The sequence below is a fragment of the Ursus americanus genome, chromosome 2 (genome assembly GCF_024610735.1).
Source record: "Ursus americanus isolate L20-20 chromosome 2, mUrsAme1.1.p, whole genome shotgun sequence".
NCBI lineage: Eukaryota > Metazoa > Chordata > Mammalia > Carnivora > Ursidae > Ursus > Ursus americanus.
This window is the reverse complement of record NC_142128.1, coordinates 38242747-38260802: the sequence shown is the minus strand read 5'-3', so window position 1 is coordinate 38260802 and position 18056 is coordinate 38242747. Positions and strand designations below refer to the sequence as shown.

Sequence of the window (18056 nt, the reverse complement as noted above, 5' to 3'; positions counted from 1 at the left end):
GTCCGGCTGGATTAGTGCGGAGGGACGAGCGACCAGAGCTTCCTCCTGAGTCACCCTGAGGCAGCGGCGCCCGGGGGATGAGGCAAGAAGGCTGCAGGCGCCCGTGCGGGCGCGGACAAGGGCAGGGCCCCTCGGGCGGGGAGGCCGGGGGCCGGGGGGCTGCCTTCTCCTCCCGGGGCGCAGGCCTGTTCGCGTGACAAGGCATCGCACCCTGCTGGGCCTCGCTTTCTGCAGCGGACGCCGCCTTCCCTCCTTGCTAGCCTGCAGTGCAACGTCCCCGATGCAGACTCGTTCGCGCTAGCGCGGCCGCCACCGAGTCAGATGCTGAGAACAGCGTCGAACAACCTGTCGCTTGTTCAGGGAAAGAGTTCTGAGTCGAGAGGAGGTGGGAGGGCTCAGTTGAGGTATTGAGGTTTGGGGCCAGTTGAAGGAGGGCTTTTGGATGCAGGGTTTAATTAGGATTGGGTAAGGCTTGGGCTACATAGTTGAGGATCGTTGGGCACAATAGTTCAGGATTTGTGGTCCCAGTGAGGTGAGGGTTTCAGTGTCTGGGAGCTTCAACTATTCTTTAATGCTGCCTGTTAAAAGTTGTGTGGTTCTTTTTTTTTTTTTTTTTTTTTTTAAGGTTTTCTTTATTTGAGAGAGAGAGCACGAGCAGGGGGCGGGCAGAGAAGAGAGGGAGAAGCAGACTCCCCTAATGAGCGGGGAGCACTATGCGGGGCTCGATCCCAAGACCCTGAGATCATGACCTGAGCCGAAAGCAGACGCTTCACCGACTGAGCCACCCAGGCGCCTGGAAAGTTGTGCGGTTTTAAATGGATTTTTGTGAAGTGGGAGAGTCAGGTTATTTGCACCTTTTGTTTCCCTGGGCAGGTGTTCCTGGCATGGTTAAGCCCCAATAATAGTCACGTTATTTTGCCTCAGCCTGTGTGAGTCACGGTCCTTGGTTATGTGCACCCAGAGGAATCCTGTATAGGGTTTGCTTGCCTGGGGAATGGGGATCATATTGCAAGGGGAGGGGAAGGAGCTAGGCCTGCCCTGAGAAGACCAGGGTTTCAGCCTGTGCTAGCCTTTAAGTATTGCAGCTCTGTGGGGCTCATAAAAAGGTCTGGGTCCTGAAAAACAATTCTTATTCTCACATAGGAAAAGGAAGCTGCCAAATTGAAATGAATAGATGCTTGTTAATATCTCGAAAGCATTACTGTTCACCACCCAGCTGCACCTCAAAGCATATAGTTATAGGGTCCGTTGCATTTACTCTGCAGAGAGAGGTGCGTGTACATGTGATTGATGCCATACGGTCAGGGCTTATCAAGATCTTAAAATGGCCCTGGGGCATTTGACTCCTGACCTTCCCTGCTGCTCCCTTCTCTCGGTTCATTTCCTCATCTGTACAGTGGGGAAGATGAGGCTTTGAGCAGAAGAAGGAGGAAGTGAGGCCATGCGTTGAGTATGGCAGCCAGCTGTTGTTGGAACTGAAGTCCACGTGATCCTGGAGCAGCATCAGCTGTCACCGGCGTGGGCTGCTCTGCGTACTATGGATCTAGAACAGGCTGAGGGCCCAGAGTTAGCAAGTTGGCAAGGACTTGGAGGGGTAACCAGGTTGGGAGACAGCAGGAGAAATGGACAAGGTATTAACCACTCTACCAGCTCCCTCTAGTTTCCTCCCTTTCTTTTTTTTTTTTTTTTAAGATTTTATTTATTTATTGACAGAGAGAGAGACAGCCAGTGAGAGAGGGAACACAAGCAGGGGGAGTGGGAGAGGAAGAAGCAGCCTCCCAGCGGAGGAGCCTGATGCGGGGCTCGATCCCAGGACCCTGGGATCACGCCCTGAGCTGAAGGCAGATGCTTAACGGCTGAGCCACCCAGGCGCCCCGTAGTTTCCTCCCTTTCCTGCACTGCTCCCCACCCCTGCCCCCCAGGACAGGTGCAGGGGCAACATTGAACATATTCAATAACTAGTTCCAAACAGTCAGAACAGGCTTGCTCAAAAGGCTTGGAGGCCCCCTGCCTTAACAGGCATTAACTTTTTTTTTTAAGATTTATTTATTAGAGAGGGAGAGAGCAGGGGGACAGGCAAAGAGAGAGAGAGTCCCTCTAGACATGGGTCTCATGGAGCTCTATCCCAGGACCCTGAGATCATGACCTGAGCCGAGATCAGGTCAGGAGTCTGCTGTGCAGCTGGCTGAGCCACACAGATGCCCCCAGGCACGAAGTTTCCAATTGCTAGAGTTCGGGAAGGTTTAGGGAAGGGCTGGAGCAGCTGGGCATTTAGGGGCAGTTGGGGCCTTAGGGAAGTGGCTGTTTACCAGTCCGTAGTTGACATTCAGTTTGGGCCCTATCAGCATCCTGGTTGCTTAGGGAAGCATGGAGCTCCACCCCAGGCCCTGGCATGTGAACGACAGAGTCCTGGTGAGAGCTGGGGTCTACCAGTGAAGCCTCGGCTTCCAGGGGCTCCTGGACATACAAGTGGCACTCTCACGGAACTTTGCTAGGTTTGCAGGCCCGCCCATCTTAGACTTGGGGAAATCTTTCCCGTTTCCTGGTCCTAGCTGACACACTTCCTGTCTCCTCTCTCTCTCCACACCAGTGCTCCCCTCTTTCACAATACCGTGCTGGTGAATTCAGCCTTGACACCACATCATTAGCAGCTGGAGAGCTAGTTCTTTCCTTAGGACAAGGAGGACTGAGCTTTCAAACCCTGCCAGGATGCGAGGGAAGATACTTACATTCTATTTTTCCATGGTAAAGAAAGGGGAGAAAAATCACTACACAACTCTAGACAAGTCTTTTTAGAAAAGAGAGTAGTTTGATAATACATATCAGCTAAATTTATAACCTAGTGATTTCTGTACTAGGAACATACTTGAGGAAGTAATCAGAGATGTTTTTAAGTGTTTATGAACAAGGTTGTTTACTGAAGTATTACGTACAACAGTAAAAAGAATGAATGTACATATAAGAGGACACGGCCTTGGGTCACTTATACAGTGGAATATTACACGGCATTAACAGTCGTGTTGTGAATGGTTTACTGACATGGGATACCAAAATATGTTACATTTTAAAAACAGGTTAAAATAGTGTAATAGCATGAGAGAAATAATATAAAAGGGAAAAAATAGAATTTGAAGCCTGCTTTATTAAGTACAAATTTATAAACTATTCCATTTAATTAATTGATTCAACAAAATTGCCATTACATGCTAAGCACTGAGGGTATAATAGTAAGACGTTAAAAATGTAATTTTCAAGGGGCGCCTGGCTGGCTCAGTCAGTGGAGCGTGCGACTATTGATCTCAGGGTTGTGGGTTTGAGCCCCACATTGGGCATAGAGATTATTTAAGAATAAATTTTTTTTTTTTTTTTTTTTTTAAGATTTGATTTGTTTGGGGCGCCTGGGTGGCACAGCGGTTAAACGTCTGCCTTCGGCTCAGGGCGTGATCCCAGCGTTGTGGGATCGAGCCCCACATCAGGCTCTTCCGCTATGAGCCTGCTTCTTCCTCTCCCACTCCCCCTGCTTGTGTTCCCTCTCTCGCTGGCTGTCTCTATCTCTGTCTAATGAATAAATAAATAAAATCTTTAAAAAAAAAAAAAGATTTGATTTGTTTGTCAGAGAGCACAAGCAGGGGGAGCTGCAGGCAGATGGAGGAGCAGACTCCCTGCTGAGCAGAGACACCCCCCCCATGTGGGGCTTGATTCCAGGATCCTGGGATCATGACCTGAGCCGAAGGCAGACGCTTAACCCACTGAGCCGCCAGGAGCCCCATAAAATGACTTTCCTAAGATCGTCTCAGATTTTTTTTATCAGTTGAGGGAATCAGTAAGATATTACAACTTGTACAAAAGAGGGTTCAAAGCACCACATGTTTATAGTCCGGGAAGGATTGCTGAAAGAGTTTGCCAACTGACAGAAACTGGCAAAGGTGTCAAGACACTGAGGAAGCAACCAGTTGCAGTTGGTGGGATGTGACTTGGTTTTCTAGGGACAAGAATTACTGGCATTACTGTCCGTTTTCTGCCAATTAAGTTCTGTCCCTACAGAGTTGTGAATAGCTTCATCAGAGACAGGGAAAGGCACACACCCCATAGGATCAGATCATCTCTGGAGGCGCCAGTGCTGCCAGCAGGGATCTCGTGTTATCTTGCTTGCCCAGGGCAGATCTTCCCGCTTTTACCCGCGGGGCTGAGGAGAGGAGTCAGGGAGAGAGTGCCACTTAAACCAAGCCATTGTAGAAGCTGTCAGCTCTGAAGACGGGCTTAGGGCCTTCCAGGTAGATGGAGGAGCATGTGTGGAGGCCCTGAGAGGGCAAAGGGCTTCGAGCACAGGGAGGGCCGGTGCGTCGTCATGTGACTGGACAGAAATGAGCCAGGAGAGAATGTGAGGGAGAGGAAGGCAGGGGGCACGTAATGCAGAGCCTGAGGGAGGAGTCTGGCACTCCTTCCAAGTGCAGTGGGCACCGGGCACCAGCAGAGTTTTAAAGGAGGAAGTGTCCTGATCTAACTTGAGTTTTGTTAAACATCTCTGGTTGCTATGGGAGGAGACTGGCGTGGAGGCCGTTGCCGAGTCCAGTGCAGAGCTGATGAGCTGTGCACTGGGGAGAAGGGCCTGGATGCCCCAAACGTGGCTGGAACCCCCCACCCTGCCGAGGGATCCCGTTGAGGGTGCTGCTCTAGGCTGGGGGTGCCTGGGGCTCTGGTCTGCCTGCACTGTGGTGACAGGCTCCCCCAGACACGTCGTGGCTGCTTAGGCCCTTGTGGTTCCTGCGACTGATTAGAAGATGCGCCTCAGCGACAACCGTCAGGGAACGGGAAACAAAACAGAAAAACCCCAGATTTGTTACTCACATCTCCTGGAGGGGCACGGCAGGCCCTAGGGCCACGCAGGGAGGTCACGGGAGGCGGGGGAGAGCACTGACCAGGGCTCTGTCTTTACTTGGGTCCAAGCCAGGCAAGGCTGGGGTCTCACAGTCTCACTCTTTACTGAATTTACACAAAGAGCAGGGATTAGGGCGTGGGAACAGAGAAGTGGGGTCGCCCAGGGGTCAGTTACCTACCTCACCCAGCGCTTTCCACAAGGGGAACGTAGCTTTGTCGTGCAGCTAGTGACATGTTTATTCCAGATGGATGTGTTTGAAATGGATGCCCTGCGATCTGCGAGCCAGAGCTTTGTGTCAGGACTTCTGCTACAGATGCACGCTGCCCTCTGCCCCCCAAGGCCTGACCCAGAGCTCCTGAGTCCCTTGCAATTTCCTGGGTGGCTTTTGTTTGAGGAAGCAACTGTTGGTGGGCTCTGGGTAGCTCTAGGATGGAGGCCCGTCACCCTAAAGACCAAGCCTCCGGGGGACGGGACGGGGCTGGAGTGGAGTGAATCCTCATTCACACCCACGTGATGAGCCTCCATGAAAATCCCTGCAGTATGGGGGTCGGGTTGGTGAACAGGTCCATGTGCTGGGAGCATGGTGCACCCCAACTCCACAACACGGTAGCTCCTGTGTTCAGGATCCTTCTTGACTTTGCCCTGTGTGCCCTTTCATTTGGGTGTTCACCTGTGTCCTGTATTATATAATAAATTGGTAAACATAAGTGTTCCCTTGAGTTCTGTGAACCATTCTAGCGAATTATTGAACCTGAGGAAGGGGTCCTGGGAGCCCTGGACTTGCATCCGAGTCGGATAGAAGTGTGGGTGACCTGAGGACCCACTACCTGGGGTTGGCACCTGAAGTCGGGGGAATCTTGTGAGGCTGAGCCCTTATCCTGTGTGGTCTGCGCCAAGTCCAGATGGTGTGTGAATTGAGTTAAATCGGAGAACACCCAGTTGGTGTCCACAGAAAATTGGAGAACTGCTTGGTGAGCAAAATCCCACACATCTAGTGTCGAAAAAGCATTCTGCGCGTACACAGTAGTTTTTGGTTTTCAGTTGGATATGGGGGGGGGGGCACAGGATGAGTCCGGGATGGCTCGCCTTAGGCCTGGAGCCCCCAGGTGAACGGTAATGCCATTTTCTAAGGTGGGAGGTCTGGGGGTGTCAGGGTTTGAAGGAATGTCAAGGTCCCTTAGCTGGAGATGCCCGTCAGGAGTCCAAGTCCTCAGCACCCAGACGGGCTTGAAGGACAGGCTGTGGTAGTGGAAGTTGGTGCCTCATATCTCACTAGGTGTGCTGGGCCTCCCCCACCCCCAATTCCCAGCACAGACGGGTCCCCATCCCAGCCACCGACTTATGCCCCAGAGCTGTCTGTCCTCTTGGCTGGAGAAACCACACTGACTTAACCCAGAAGCCATTCATTAGCAGTAACCAGCAGTCGCCCCTTGCCCTGGAGGGGTGAGGGGGAGGAGGAACGTGGTTGGAGGTGGCTCTCCACCCTGCGGGGGAGGCTGGGGCTGGTTTTCCGTGCTTCCTCTCCGCAGGCATGACTCGGCTGGGCAGGTCACCTGGGGGGCTATGTCACGTCTCTGTAGGAAGGCCTGAAGGAAGTCCTGGGGGACCTGCAGCTCCCAGCTCTGGGACCAGCTCCCCTGGAGAATTGGACTGGGGCCCCTAATTCTGCACCTGCCCCCAGATGGGGCTGATCCCATGCAGCAGTCACTTCCTTTCCATGAGCCCTTGGCCATGACTTGTGACCTCGAGACTCTGAGGTCCTGCCCCCTCTTCTTGGACTATGAGTCACTGATGTGTCACCAAGAGTGCTGGGAGCTGCCCAGCCTGGTGATGGGTACCCAGCGAGTCAGCTTGTCCGTTGCCCTCTGCCCTTCTTCCCAGCAGGCTCCTCTGGCCCTGGCCCTTCCCAGCCTGGAGCTCCCCTCTGCTTCCTGGTCGTAGAGAAGCGCAGCCCTTCCAGACCGATGTCAATGTGGTGGTGAAAGTAGGCTCCTGTCTGTCCAGGTGGAAGGAGACATGCCTGAGTGCTGAGAGTCTGACTCTAGCATAGGCTGGTCATGTGGATGACATTCGGGGGCATGTGGGTCAGAGCTTCGCGGTGGACCGTCTCAGGGGAAAGGCCTGTTTTGTGGCTTTTGCTGATTTCGGTGGTGTCAGCTGTCCCGCTGTGCACGCCCGATTTCAGGATATTAATGTGCTGTCAACCACTTGAAGACTTCCTGCAGACTTAGATCGGTTCTTGCTAACCAGTCAGAGCCCCTGGGAACACATTCCTCTAGTAAACATGCTGTTTTAAAGATAAACAAAGCAGGGGCGCCTGGGTAGCGCAGTCGTTAAAGCGTCTGCCTTCGCCTCAGGGCGTGATCCCGGCGTGCCGGCGTGCCGCATCGGGCTCCTCCGCTGTGGGCCCGCTTTTTCCTCTCCCACTCCCCCTGCTGTGTTCCCTCTCTCGCTGGCTGTCTCTCTGTCACATAAATGAATAAAATATTAAAAAAAAAAAAAAGATAAAGCAAAGGGGTTTGTTTGATCAAGTTTACCTGTGATCCATCAGCTTAGCCAGACATGAGGAGGAAATTCTCATGGGGAGGGGGCAATTGAAGGGGTTCTCCACCAACCAGGGAAGTGGTGTGTAGACTAGAGAATGGAGGTAAGGGATTCTGGCCCCGAAAGTGGACAGGCCCAGTGATATTTCTGTTGGGGGACTGACTACCTTCCTCCCCAAAGATTCGCAGCCCAGACTGATGGGTTATTTTTCCATGAGAACAGTAGGAGTCACTGAGAAAACATGAAAAGCTCTTCAGCTTTTCTGAAGGAGGAAACAGTTGTGAACAAAACTTAGGAGAGTGATCTAAGGCATGGAAGGAAAATTCTGGAGCAAGCTGACTTAGAGATGTGCCGTAGCAAAAGAGAGTAGATCAGTAAGGGATGGGGGAGTAAACTGCTGTAAGTGCAGTTAGGAAAATGCCTGAAGGTCTTAGTGGACCACCAGAACTAACAATGCTTTCTATTCCAGGAAGACGTTAGCCAGCACAAAGATACCTGACTCATATAATTAACACCTGGACCCTAGAAGTCCAGCATGCAGAGTCAGGCAGCTGGGGCTTTGCGTTTAGAAAGTGTGCCACTGAGGAAGGGAGTGGGGAGGGGGCCCCCCTAAGACCAGAGAAAGGAAGGCTGGGCAACAGGGGGAGGATGCTCAGCCTCCACTTTATGGAGGTGTCACGAGGACAGGCAGTGCTGTTATAAGGTGGAGAAAGCTCTATTCCCCAGAGTTGGGGGGGGGGCGTGCCCAGACCACACAGGCCAGGGGTGGAGGGCCAGAAGATGGGGAGGGGATTCGGTGTGCTTGCCACTTGAGACTTCGGTGGAGTATCCCAAGGCGCCAGGTGTGGAAGGAGCAGGGGCAGAGCTCTGCGGCCAGGACCGGGATGGGCAGAACTGGGGAGACGTGAGGAACCTGGGCAGAGGCAGAGCAAAATAGGAGGCCCAGGCTGTGGGGGCTGGGCTGGGGTAGAGGTGGGGCTCTGAGTGGGACCTGGGATGGGGTTGGAGACGCGTGGGTTCCTAGGAGAGTCAGGAGTGCGGTTAGACCAGAGAGAGGACATCCCCAATGTTGGAACACCAGCCAGTGAGCCGTGTCCTCGAGTGTCCCCAGGGCCAGCCAGCCAGGGACGAATGGTTCCTGAAAACCATTAGTGCCCCAGAAAACCTTGCCTGTAGACGCGCAGCCCGGTGTTGCTCGACTGGCACTGAGCCCTGCAGGGCTGCCAGGCCCTCACACCTAAGCAGCCCTGGCTCCTGCACTTGTGACAGGCAGGGTGGGGGGTGGGGCTGACCAGTTCCTCCTCACAGATGGGTAAACTGAGGCCCAGGGTGCAGGAAGGCACTCCGTTTACCTGCTTTTGTGAGTGCCCTGCTCTCATGTGAGGGGGCTGTCGTGGCTGTTGCTGTCCGGGTGGACCAGGGCACTGGCCAGGGCCACTCTGCCCCCTGCAGCCCAGTGTTGCCCCAGATCCCAGTGTTCACAGGACGGGGGGACATTCAGATTTGCTCGCCCATTCTTTTAGTTGTGGTAAAATAAACATGATTTACCACTTTCACCACTGCTAAGTGCACGGCTCAGTGGGATTAAATACGTGCAGACGTCCTGCCTTTGTCTGTGGGCCTTTTCCATCTTCCCGAAGGACTCTGCTCCCTCCGAACCCTAATTCCGGGCCCCTCCCTGGCCCCCAGAACCCCCCCTTCCACTTCCTGGGGCCGTGGTTCTGCGGCCTGGGGACCTCCTAGAAGTGGAATCCTGCAGTGTTTGTCCTTTTGCCTCCGCCTCCTGTCACTGAGCACAATGTTCTCCGGCTCCCCCATGCTGTGCAGGCGTCAGGCGCTTCATCCTTTTTATGGCTGGATAATAAGATCATGTTCTGTTGGGTGGGTGGACGGGCCGCACCATGTTCATCCATTCATCCACGGTGGACATTGGGCTGCTTCCACTCTGGGGCTCCATGCGTCCTGCTTCTGTGAACGTGGGGTGCAGGACATGCTGGGGCAGGTGCTCAGATCTGCCGGCCACGTGCATCCCCAGCTCCCTCTGCTGAGAGCCCTCAGCCGCGCCCCCAAGCACCCTGCCTCTGTGCCCAGGAGCTGGTTGGTCCCTCCCCCTGAAACAGCCTCCCCACTTCTGTCCCCCTGTGGCTCCCTGGAGCCCAGGTCAGTGTCACCTCCACAGAGTGGCCCCCCTGAACCTCTCCTTTGCCACAGCTCGAATCCGCCGTTCCCACCCAGCAGAGCCTTTGCTGGTGCAGTTCTGGGGGCTGGGATGACTTCCGACTGCACCCCTAAGACTCAGCCGGAGAGTGAGCACTGTCCTGAGTCCTGACAAGATGGCCACCCTCCCCCCGGCCCCATCCCCTTCCTGGTTTGGCTTCCCCGGGACTTCACCATCCATCATCCATCCACCATCCATCCATCCATCCATCATCCATCCATCATCCATCCATCAGATTCCTATTGTTTATTCTCTCTTTCCCCCAGCGTCCCTGACACAGGGGCCGGGGTTGGTTTTGGTTTGCTCACTGAACGGCAGCACCCAGCACATGGCGGGCACCGGTAGACTTGGGTTGGAGATGGACAGATAGCCCGGGGTGGATATCTGCCCTGTCTGTGGTGGCGTGGGTGGACCCCTTCTTTGGGTGGAGCGTGGCCAGCCCCAGCTCTGCAGCCCCGTGCATTCTGCGCGCCTCGCTGCACATCAGCCGTGGCCCTGAGATGGCGCCGCAGATACACAGCCGTGTGGGTGGCAGGGGGCACCCGAGCGAAGAGGTGCCCAGCCAGCACGCCTGGCGTGGCTCCAGCATACAGTAGGCACTGCCTAAATCTTTTGTTGAATGTTGGATCACACCGAGGCCCCCACTCTGGGAAATGGGGAGCCGGTCTCTGGGCCTTGCTTAAGACCCGTGCCAGAGCCTTCACTGGCTTTTCGGGACTTCCTGTGCACCTGCCAGTTCGTTCCCCTGAGGCCCTCTGCCTGGCCACCCTGTCTTGGGGACAGCACGTCTCAGGACACACACCTGCCCCTTGGGTCACCTGGGCAGTGACCCAAGTGTCAGGAAAGGCTGTTACACAAAGGACACTGGGGAGACAGCAGTCTGGAGCAGTTTGGCCCAGCAGAATCCTCCAGACTCCCCTCTGCTCTCGTCCCTGACTCCTCACCACCCTCACCTGCTCCATCTCCTAGTCCTGGGGAAATGCGTGCTGCCTGAGGTAGGACTTCTGTCTTACCCACCATTGTGTCCTAGTGCCCAGCACAGGGCCTGACATACAGCAGTTGCCCAGTAAATGCTTATCAAAGGAGCCGGGGAGGCCGACCACCTTAGTTGCAGGAAGGGAGTGGGTTGGGGGAGCCTGAGGCTACTCATGGAGTACAGGGGTGACCCAGGATCATGAGCAGGTGGGGAGGGGGAGCACCACAGAACCTGCCCCTCACCTCGGCCGCTGTGCTCTCCGGCAGCCCCCTCCTTCCAGTCCTGGGAGTAGCACATCAGCTGGGGGCTGTTGTGGGCAGACGGGGTGTGACGGGGGCTCCCCCTAATGCGGAGGGGTGGTTCGGGCTGCAGTTTAATCCTGGGTTGTCTCCTGCCCTTCCCACCAAAGTGGGGGGGGGGGGAGCGTCAGTAAAACACACTGATGATCCTTTGGTATTGACAGTCCCAGTCTCGGTGGGGGGGGGGTAGGCGGTCAGTTGCCAGGGGGAGGGGGTTGGCTGCTGACTCTCCTGCCGCCGGACCCTTCTGGCCTCTGGGAACCAGCACGGGAGTCGCCCCCCCCCCCCACAGGCTGTGGGGACAGAGCATGTTGGCCAAGCTGGGGAGCTCCAGAGAGGCCTAGGTGGTCTGCCCAGCGGGGTGCACTGAGAGTTGGCCTGGCCCCCAGCTCCTCCCAGCCCCAGACCCCCTCTCTCTTGCAAGCCCTCCTACCTGAGTCTCTGCAAGGCCCACTCCCACTTGCCCTGCAAGCCTCTGTCTCAAGGTTCCTCCTTTTCCGGGCAGCTTTCACCGGTCGCCCTGCCAGAGTCACATGCCTCCTTGGGCCCCTTGAGGCCCTCAGGCTCCCCACAGCTAGGACCTTGGGTGAAAACCACCCACCCCTTGGACCGAGATCCCTCAGGATCTACTGAGTCCCATCCAGTCACCCGCCTCCAGATTGAGGTTCACATCGAGGCTCCACCCCTCCCCACCAGCCTCCCCCAGCTCCACCCCTCCCCACCAGGCCCCGGTTTCCTCATTGCAGAGCAGGAACAGTAAGGGGATTTGAGCCCGAGATGCAGCGATGTGGGGCACACCATATGCCCCGCTGTTTCGTGCCCCTTCCCAGCACGAGGATCGAATGAACAAAAGGACAGAGACACAGTGGGTCTCAGAAGAGGAATTGGCCCGCCCCTCCTGCTAGGGGAGCAGGGCGCTGAGTCAGGGAGGAACTGGTAGGGACACCGGGTCACAAGGTCTCATCTGGTGCTCCCCCCAGGCTCCCTGCTCCAGTGGAGCCAAGCTGCCCTCTGACCGTTCAGAGTGCATGGGCCAGGCCAGGCATGGGGGATGGCATCCCAGCCCTTCCCAGGCAGCCACGTCAGTCAGCCACCTGGGCACCTGGCTGGCCCCGCCTGGGCTTCCCTGCAGTCCAGGTGAGGGGTGAGTTGTTCGCCACCGAGTGACAGGGCCCATATGACCCATCAGGCGGCCACTGGGGGCCTGATGCACAGCTTTCTGGGAAGTGGGTTAACGGGATCCCAGAGCGGAGGGCTCGGTCAGGTCTCCTGGCTGAGTCATGGTGGCCCCTGGAGGAAGGAGCCATTACTGAGCCTCTGGGCAACCCCCTTCTCCCCAAGGCCCTGGGACCTTGCCCAGACTCCATAACCTAGCCTTCAGCTGCTGCAGACCCAGGCCCCAGGTGTTCCCTTCCCCACCCAAACTGGGGAGCTTTCCCAGTCAGTGTCAAGGGCATTGGCCTAGACCTCTGGGTCCGGGTCCTTTTCCTCCACAGGGTTGATCCTGGACCTACAGCTGGAGCCAGGGTCCAGAGCCCTGAGTCCACTGCTCCAGGGCAGAGGTAGGGGTCTCAGCTAGAGCCCCCAGTCCCCTTAACGGCTCATTTCCTCCCAGCAGTCCCACCCCTCCTGTGACCTACAGCCTGGGGTGGCAGGGACTGAGCCACTCACTCACTTGGGGGACTGGTCCAACAGCATTCCACCTCCCAGGATAAAACCTGGGGTGACCTGTAGGGAACTCTGCACACTCCTGTCGTGGGCAGGACTGCTCTCCCAGCCTTTCCTGCGCCCCTGCTGGCCATGGTGGTTTCCAGAACTCCCCCGGCCCTAGGTGGGGGCTGTCTCAGAATCTTAACCCCCCTGCTGCTTCTGGCTTCTGCAGGTGAGTCCTGAGGACCTGCCACCCCTCCCTCCTCTGCCCCTCTAGGGCCACCCCTTCCCTTCTCCGTACTCAGCACCTTCCTTCCCAGCCCTGCCTGCACCCGGTCTCTGTCTTCCGTCTCTCCCTCACCTTCTGTGCTCGCTTGCTCCTCTCTGCCCTGTCCTGTGGCTGCCAGCAGAGGACTGCAGGACACACTGAGGCAGGCGCTGGGCACAGGCTGCGCCAGCGCCCCGACCTCAACACACCTCAGCCCTCCCGTTCCTATCCGTCAGCGTCCTCCTCATCTTCCTCTGTCCTCCTCCTCATCCTCATCACCGTCTTCCGTCCTCTTCCTCCAACCCCCTCCCAGCACTTAGGTCCACACGTTTCTGTTCCAGGCCTCGGGCTTGGGGTTGAGGGGATCTCGGGCCACAGCCTCAGGTCTGGGGGGGAAAGCCTGAGAGGGTCAGGCAGGTGTTCCCCGACTCTTACCCTCCGTGAGAGGCACCCCGGAGCCAGCCGTCCTCCCCCAGGCAGGTGGGACGGAGCACAGGCACAAGACGGACAGGAAGCTGGTGGGAGGGTAAGGCCGCAGCTTAGAGAGAGCCTGAGGTTTCTGTCAGCCCTACCCAGGCTCCAGGAAATGCCCCACCCTGGAGGTCTGGGGAGCTGCCCTGGGCACTGGGGGGCTCCTCTCCACTGGCCTGACCCTTCCTTCTCTTGCCCTCAGCCTCCCTCCATGCTGCCAAGATACCTGGTGAGTGGGGCCCCCCCGAGCGGGGGGGGGGGGTCAGAAGGGGTGGTCAAGCAGGAGAGGAAGGCAGAGCAAAGGGGGCCTGGAAGGCAGAGCAGAGACTCTGACTAGGAGAGGGGCCCAGGGCAGGGCAGCACCAGCAGGTGAGAGGAGCGCAGAGGGAAGGCCAGCCTGAGGGGAGGGCAGAGGAAGGGCAGGGAATGGCCAGGGGAAGAACAGTGCGGGGCGTGGACAGGGCGGGAGGCTTGTGCCCCGGGGATGATAAAATGTGACCTCCTCCTCAAGCACCCCCAGCCTGTGGGAAGCCCCAGCAGCTTAACCGGATCGTGGGTGGTGAGGACAGCACCGATGCCGAGTGGCCCTGGGTCGTGAGCATCCAGAAGAACGGGACCCACCACTGTGCAGGCACCCTGCTCACCAGCCGCTGGGTGGTCACCGCCGCCCACTGCTTCAAGGGGTATGTGCGGCCAGTCTCTTGCGCTGGACCCCATGCTCCCCACTCAGCCCCAGCCTCCAGGTCTTTGTCCCGTCTCGCGGCCTCTCAGAAGAGAGACGCTGCTTCTCAGGGCCTCCATAAGCATGTTGTCCCCGAGACCCTTCCCAGCAACACCCCCCCGCCCCGGGTTCCTGACTGACCCTACCCCCTTTCCTCTTCCTGCCAGCACTCTCAACAAGCCATCCCAGTTCTCTGTGCTGCTGGGGGCCTGGCAGCTGGGGAACCCGGGCCCCAGGTCCCAGGAGGTGGGTATCGCCTGGGTGCAGTCCCACCCCGTGTACTCCTGGAAAGAGGGCTCCCGTGCAGACATCGCCCTGGTGCGCCTTGAGCGCTCCGTCCACTTCTCCGAGCGAGTCCTGCCCATCTGCCTGCCTGATTCTTCCGTCCGTCTCTCTCCAAACACGCGCTGCTGGATTGCAGGCTGGGGGAGCATCCGTGACGGAGGTGCGGCTGCTCCCCACCGGCTGGCCAGGGGTGGCTGGGGTCGGGCTAGCAAGGCTCCTGGAGACACAGGAACAGTGCACAGCAGAGGGTGGAGGCCAGAGGCATAGCAGAAGGAAACAGACTCTTCGGACGACACAGACAAAAAGTGAGCTGCAGGTGGGAAGTCACAGAAAGCTAGGTGGACAGTTGTAGGTCCTTTCTAGTTAAAAGGGATCTGTGGTGCCGTCCTGGGGCGGCAGCAGCCAGATCAGTGAGGCCATTAAGTGATGGAGGAGGGGCTGGAAGGAGCATGTGTGGGGCCAGGCTGACTGCGGGGATAGGAAGACAGCTGGAGACTCCCAAGGGGGAACAGGCACCTCCTGGTGGCAGCGTGCCATGATTGCAGGCGAAAGTTCCAGAAGGATGTAGTCTCCTTAACAAAAATACAGTTGTCAGACCAAGTCTGGAAAACATCATCTAGAGACACCAGGCAGTTAAAGGAAGAGGCAAAGAAGCAGAAAAAGATGGATGGATGGATGGATGGATGGATGGATGGATGGATGGAAGGATGGATGGATAAATGGGGGGATGCTAAGAGGAAAAAGTGTAAGAAAAATGGGACTTTAACCAGAATCCAGAAGAATTAAGAGAAGTGACACCAGGTAGGCCCAGAGGTGGAGTCTTGGGATTGGGGTTTTCCACAGGCATTTGGGAGAGCTGATCCATTAGCCTTTGAGAACTGCCTCTGAGGGGGAGCGGAGGGGGTCGTGGGGACAATGAAGACAGGGTTTCTCAAGCCTGACCCTCTGCTCCCTGCCCGCAGTGCCCCTGCCGCATCCCCAGACACTGCAGAAACTGGAGGTTCCCATCATTGACTCAGAAATTTGCAGCCGCCTGTACTGGCGGGGAGCGGGGCAGGGAGCCATCACCGAGGACATGTTGTGTGCTGGCTATCTGGAGGGGCGGCGAGATGCCTGTCTGGTGAGCACCCCATCTTCTTCCCCCATTGCCGGCTGCCCACCCCCCACGTCAGCTGGGACCCGCGAGCCCCCCAAATGCCTACAGAACCGGCGTCCATCCGGTTGGCTCAGGCATCCATCTGTCGGGCTGCACACCAGGCGTCTACTGCGCGTCTTGGGGGTGCCGGACCCCACTCTCTGGAAGCTTGCCTTCTCCTGAGAGGCTTCCTACGTCCTGGTCCCCAGAACCAGCTTCAGCTCCATCACAGGGGTAGCGGACAGCGGTGGTGGAATGGTCCACACCCGGGTTCAGACACTAAGGTCCTGGTTGTGGTTCCTTCTCTGCTACCCAGGATGCCAGTGTGGCTCGGGGGCCGTGAGCAGGAAGGTCTGGCACAAGGTGCTCCTCGCCAGCAGCGAGCCCGAAGGCCTGTCTGGCCCGGTCCTGCTGGGTTCCAGCACCTCCTCCGACAGAGAAACCCACCCCCAAGGGAATTGCTCCTTGCCACCTGCTGTGTCAGGTCCGGGGCTCTGTCCAGCCCTGACCCACGTGGGTCCCTGACCTTGCCTCCTCTCCGCAGGGTGACTCCGGGGGCCCCCTCATGTGCCAGGTCGAGGGCACCTGGCTGTTGGCGGGCATCATCAGCTGGGGCGAGGGCTGTGCGGAGCGTGACCGGCCCGGGGTCTACATCAGCCTGGCCTCCCACCGCTCCTGGGTGATGAGGATCGTGCAGGGCGTGCAGCTCCGCGGGCACTCGCAGGGGAGCAGCCCCTCCCGGGGCCGCGCGCGGTAGGGATCTGGGAGACGGGCAGCCGCGTGCCCCAGCTGCCTGACCGCGCGTCGTCAGTGAGCCACCTGCCTCCGGGGGGCGCCCGCGTGCCGGCACCGCCGCCTCTGCTGCGAGGCCCCGCCCCGCCCGCGGGAGCACCTTTCTGTGTGTATATATGTGTTAACGATTTTTACGGTTATTTGTAGCCCTGCCCGCCTATCTTATTTATTTCAATTTCAATAAATTATTTATTCCCCGTTCCTGTTTTTCCAGGTATGGGGACATTGGGAAGCAGGGGTACACTTGGGATTAAAATGGGGGAGGTGGGTGTTTGTCTGGTGGCCCCACCAGGGACCTAGGTGTCCTGTTCACCTGTGTTTCAGCGTTCTGACCCTTGGCCTTTGCACTTCTTTCCTATGCCCCCCTCCCATCGGGAGGCCCAGCGGGCTGCAGGGCCACTCCAGGCCCCCAACCTGCCTGTTGGGTTTCCAAAACTGGGCTAGCTAGGAGAAACCCGCCCATGTGATAGTGGTCTGACCCCTCCCTCCCTCCCCTGAGAACCAGGTCTCCCGGATTCGGGCTGAGGCAACTCAGGCCTCTGCACCCCCGGGAGCTGACTTGAGTGACTCACTGCTGGTTCTGTGAGTCGTCCTTGCAGGACGGAGCAAAGCAAAGCAATGAGAGGCAGGTCTCTGGGCCATGATGGGCGTGAGTCACTGGCCAGTGCCCACAGGGGGTCTGCCAGCTAACACCCCCCTTCCCCCAGGACTGCCCCTCCCCCGCCCCCTCCTCTGCAGCTGGGGCCCTGACCTCCTGGACCTGCCCCCCCCCCCCGCAGCCCCCCACGCCTGGGACCCCGTCCTCTCCCACCTGGTGTTCCCTGCAACCCGTGGAATGTGCGGACTGAGGGCTCTGTGGCAGGTTTCAGGAGTCTGAACCTGATGGTGGCCCACACAGAGATTCGTTCTAAAAGTCAAGAAAACAGCTAGGTCCAGCCACGCTGAAGGACTGCTGACAAAGTGTCTCCAACTAGAAATTCACCGTGAAGCGAGTTTTTGAGAAGGTGGCATGGGGTTTTGGCTGGCTGGCTTTTTGGCACCCTTTATGGGGAGCAGCTCCTGAAACACTTGCTCGTGTTGTTTTGATGACCCTTGTGTCATTACCAGATTACAGTAGATGCCTTGGGTTGGTTTTATCAAAAAACAAACACCACACTGGTCTCCTGCTCGCCTGGGAACCAGCCTGGGGACTGAGCTCAGGTGAGCACCACATCCAAATCCGGGCCTTCCCTCACCTGCCACTCCCCCTGCCTGCTCTCCCGCCTGCAGCCCCCCTCCCACTCTCTGGGCCTCTTCCTCCTCCCTCTGTCCTCCAGGGTTGGCTCTCCCTATGCTCCCTGCCCCTCCTTCTGCCCCTGCTTCTTCCCCTCATTCCTTCTCCTCTCCCTCCTCTGTCCCTCGCTTTCTCCCTTGCTCTCTCCCTCCCCTTCAGTAAGCAAAGGGTCCCCCACAGAAGGAGGGAGCAATGCCTAGACACATCTGGGGGGGGGGCAGGGGGAGATGTTGCCAGGACACTCTGGTGGAGCGGGTTGCCTCTGAGTTGGGCCATCCGCCTCCAGGGAGCCCCCAAGCAAGTGCGCCCTCCTGGAGGAGCCCAAGGGCAGGCTGGGCTCCAAGTGGGGAACCAGCACCTGGCTCCCCACCTTAACAGGAAGTGCGATGACCCCTCATCAGGGCTGGGGTTCTAGGAGGTGGAAGGGGGTCAGCCCAGCACCAGTAGGGTCCACACCAGGAGCACAGAGAAGCCCCTTTGCTCCCGGGTTGGAGCTGGGCCCAGGAACACCCCAAATCTGGACCACTGTGGGTGGGGAGGACTCA

The 18056-nt window shown here is 57.7% G+C and overlaps 1 protein-coding gene and 1 long non-coding RNA gene across 3 annotated transcripts; one reads left to right on the top strand and one right to left on the bottom strand.

The window, feature by feature from the left end:
* Window positions 1-6483: 6483 nt before the first annotated feature.
* LOC148110550 (uncharacterized) lies at window positions 6484-11208 on the bottom strand. The gene is made up of 2 exons (XR_015720862.1): window positions 10860-11208; window positions 6484-9391 (listed from the first exon to the last, which is right to left on the bottom strand). It is a non-coding gene; the product is annotated as an uncharacterized LOC148110550 (long non-coding RNA).
* A 441-nt stretch (window positions 11209-11649) lies between these two features.
* On the top strand, window positions 11650-16923 carry LOC123783768 (brain-specific serine protease 4-like). Of its 2 annotated transcripts, XM_045784761.2 has the most exons (6): window positions 11650-12798; window positions 13508-13534; window positions 13817-13988; window positions 14194-14471; window positions 15274-15431; window positions 15991-16923. In XM_045784761.2, exons 1-6 carry the CDS (start codon window positions 12717-12719, stop codon window positions 16201-16203), a joined length of 930 nt encoding a protein of 309 aa, XP_045640717.1. In that variant the 5' UTR covers window positions 11650-12716; the 3' UTR covers window positions 16204-16923. The 2 variants fall into 2 exon arrangements, with proteins under 2 accessions (XP_045640717.1, XP_087709489.1); XM_087853363.1 differs by lacking the exon at window positions 13508-13534.
* The last annotated feature ends 1133 nt before the right edge of the window (window positions 16924-18056 follow it).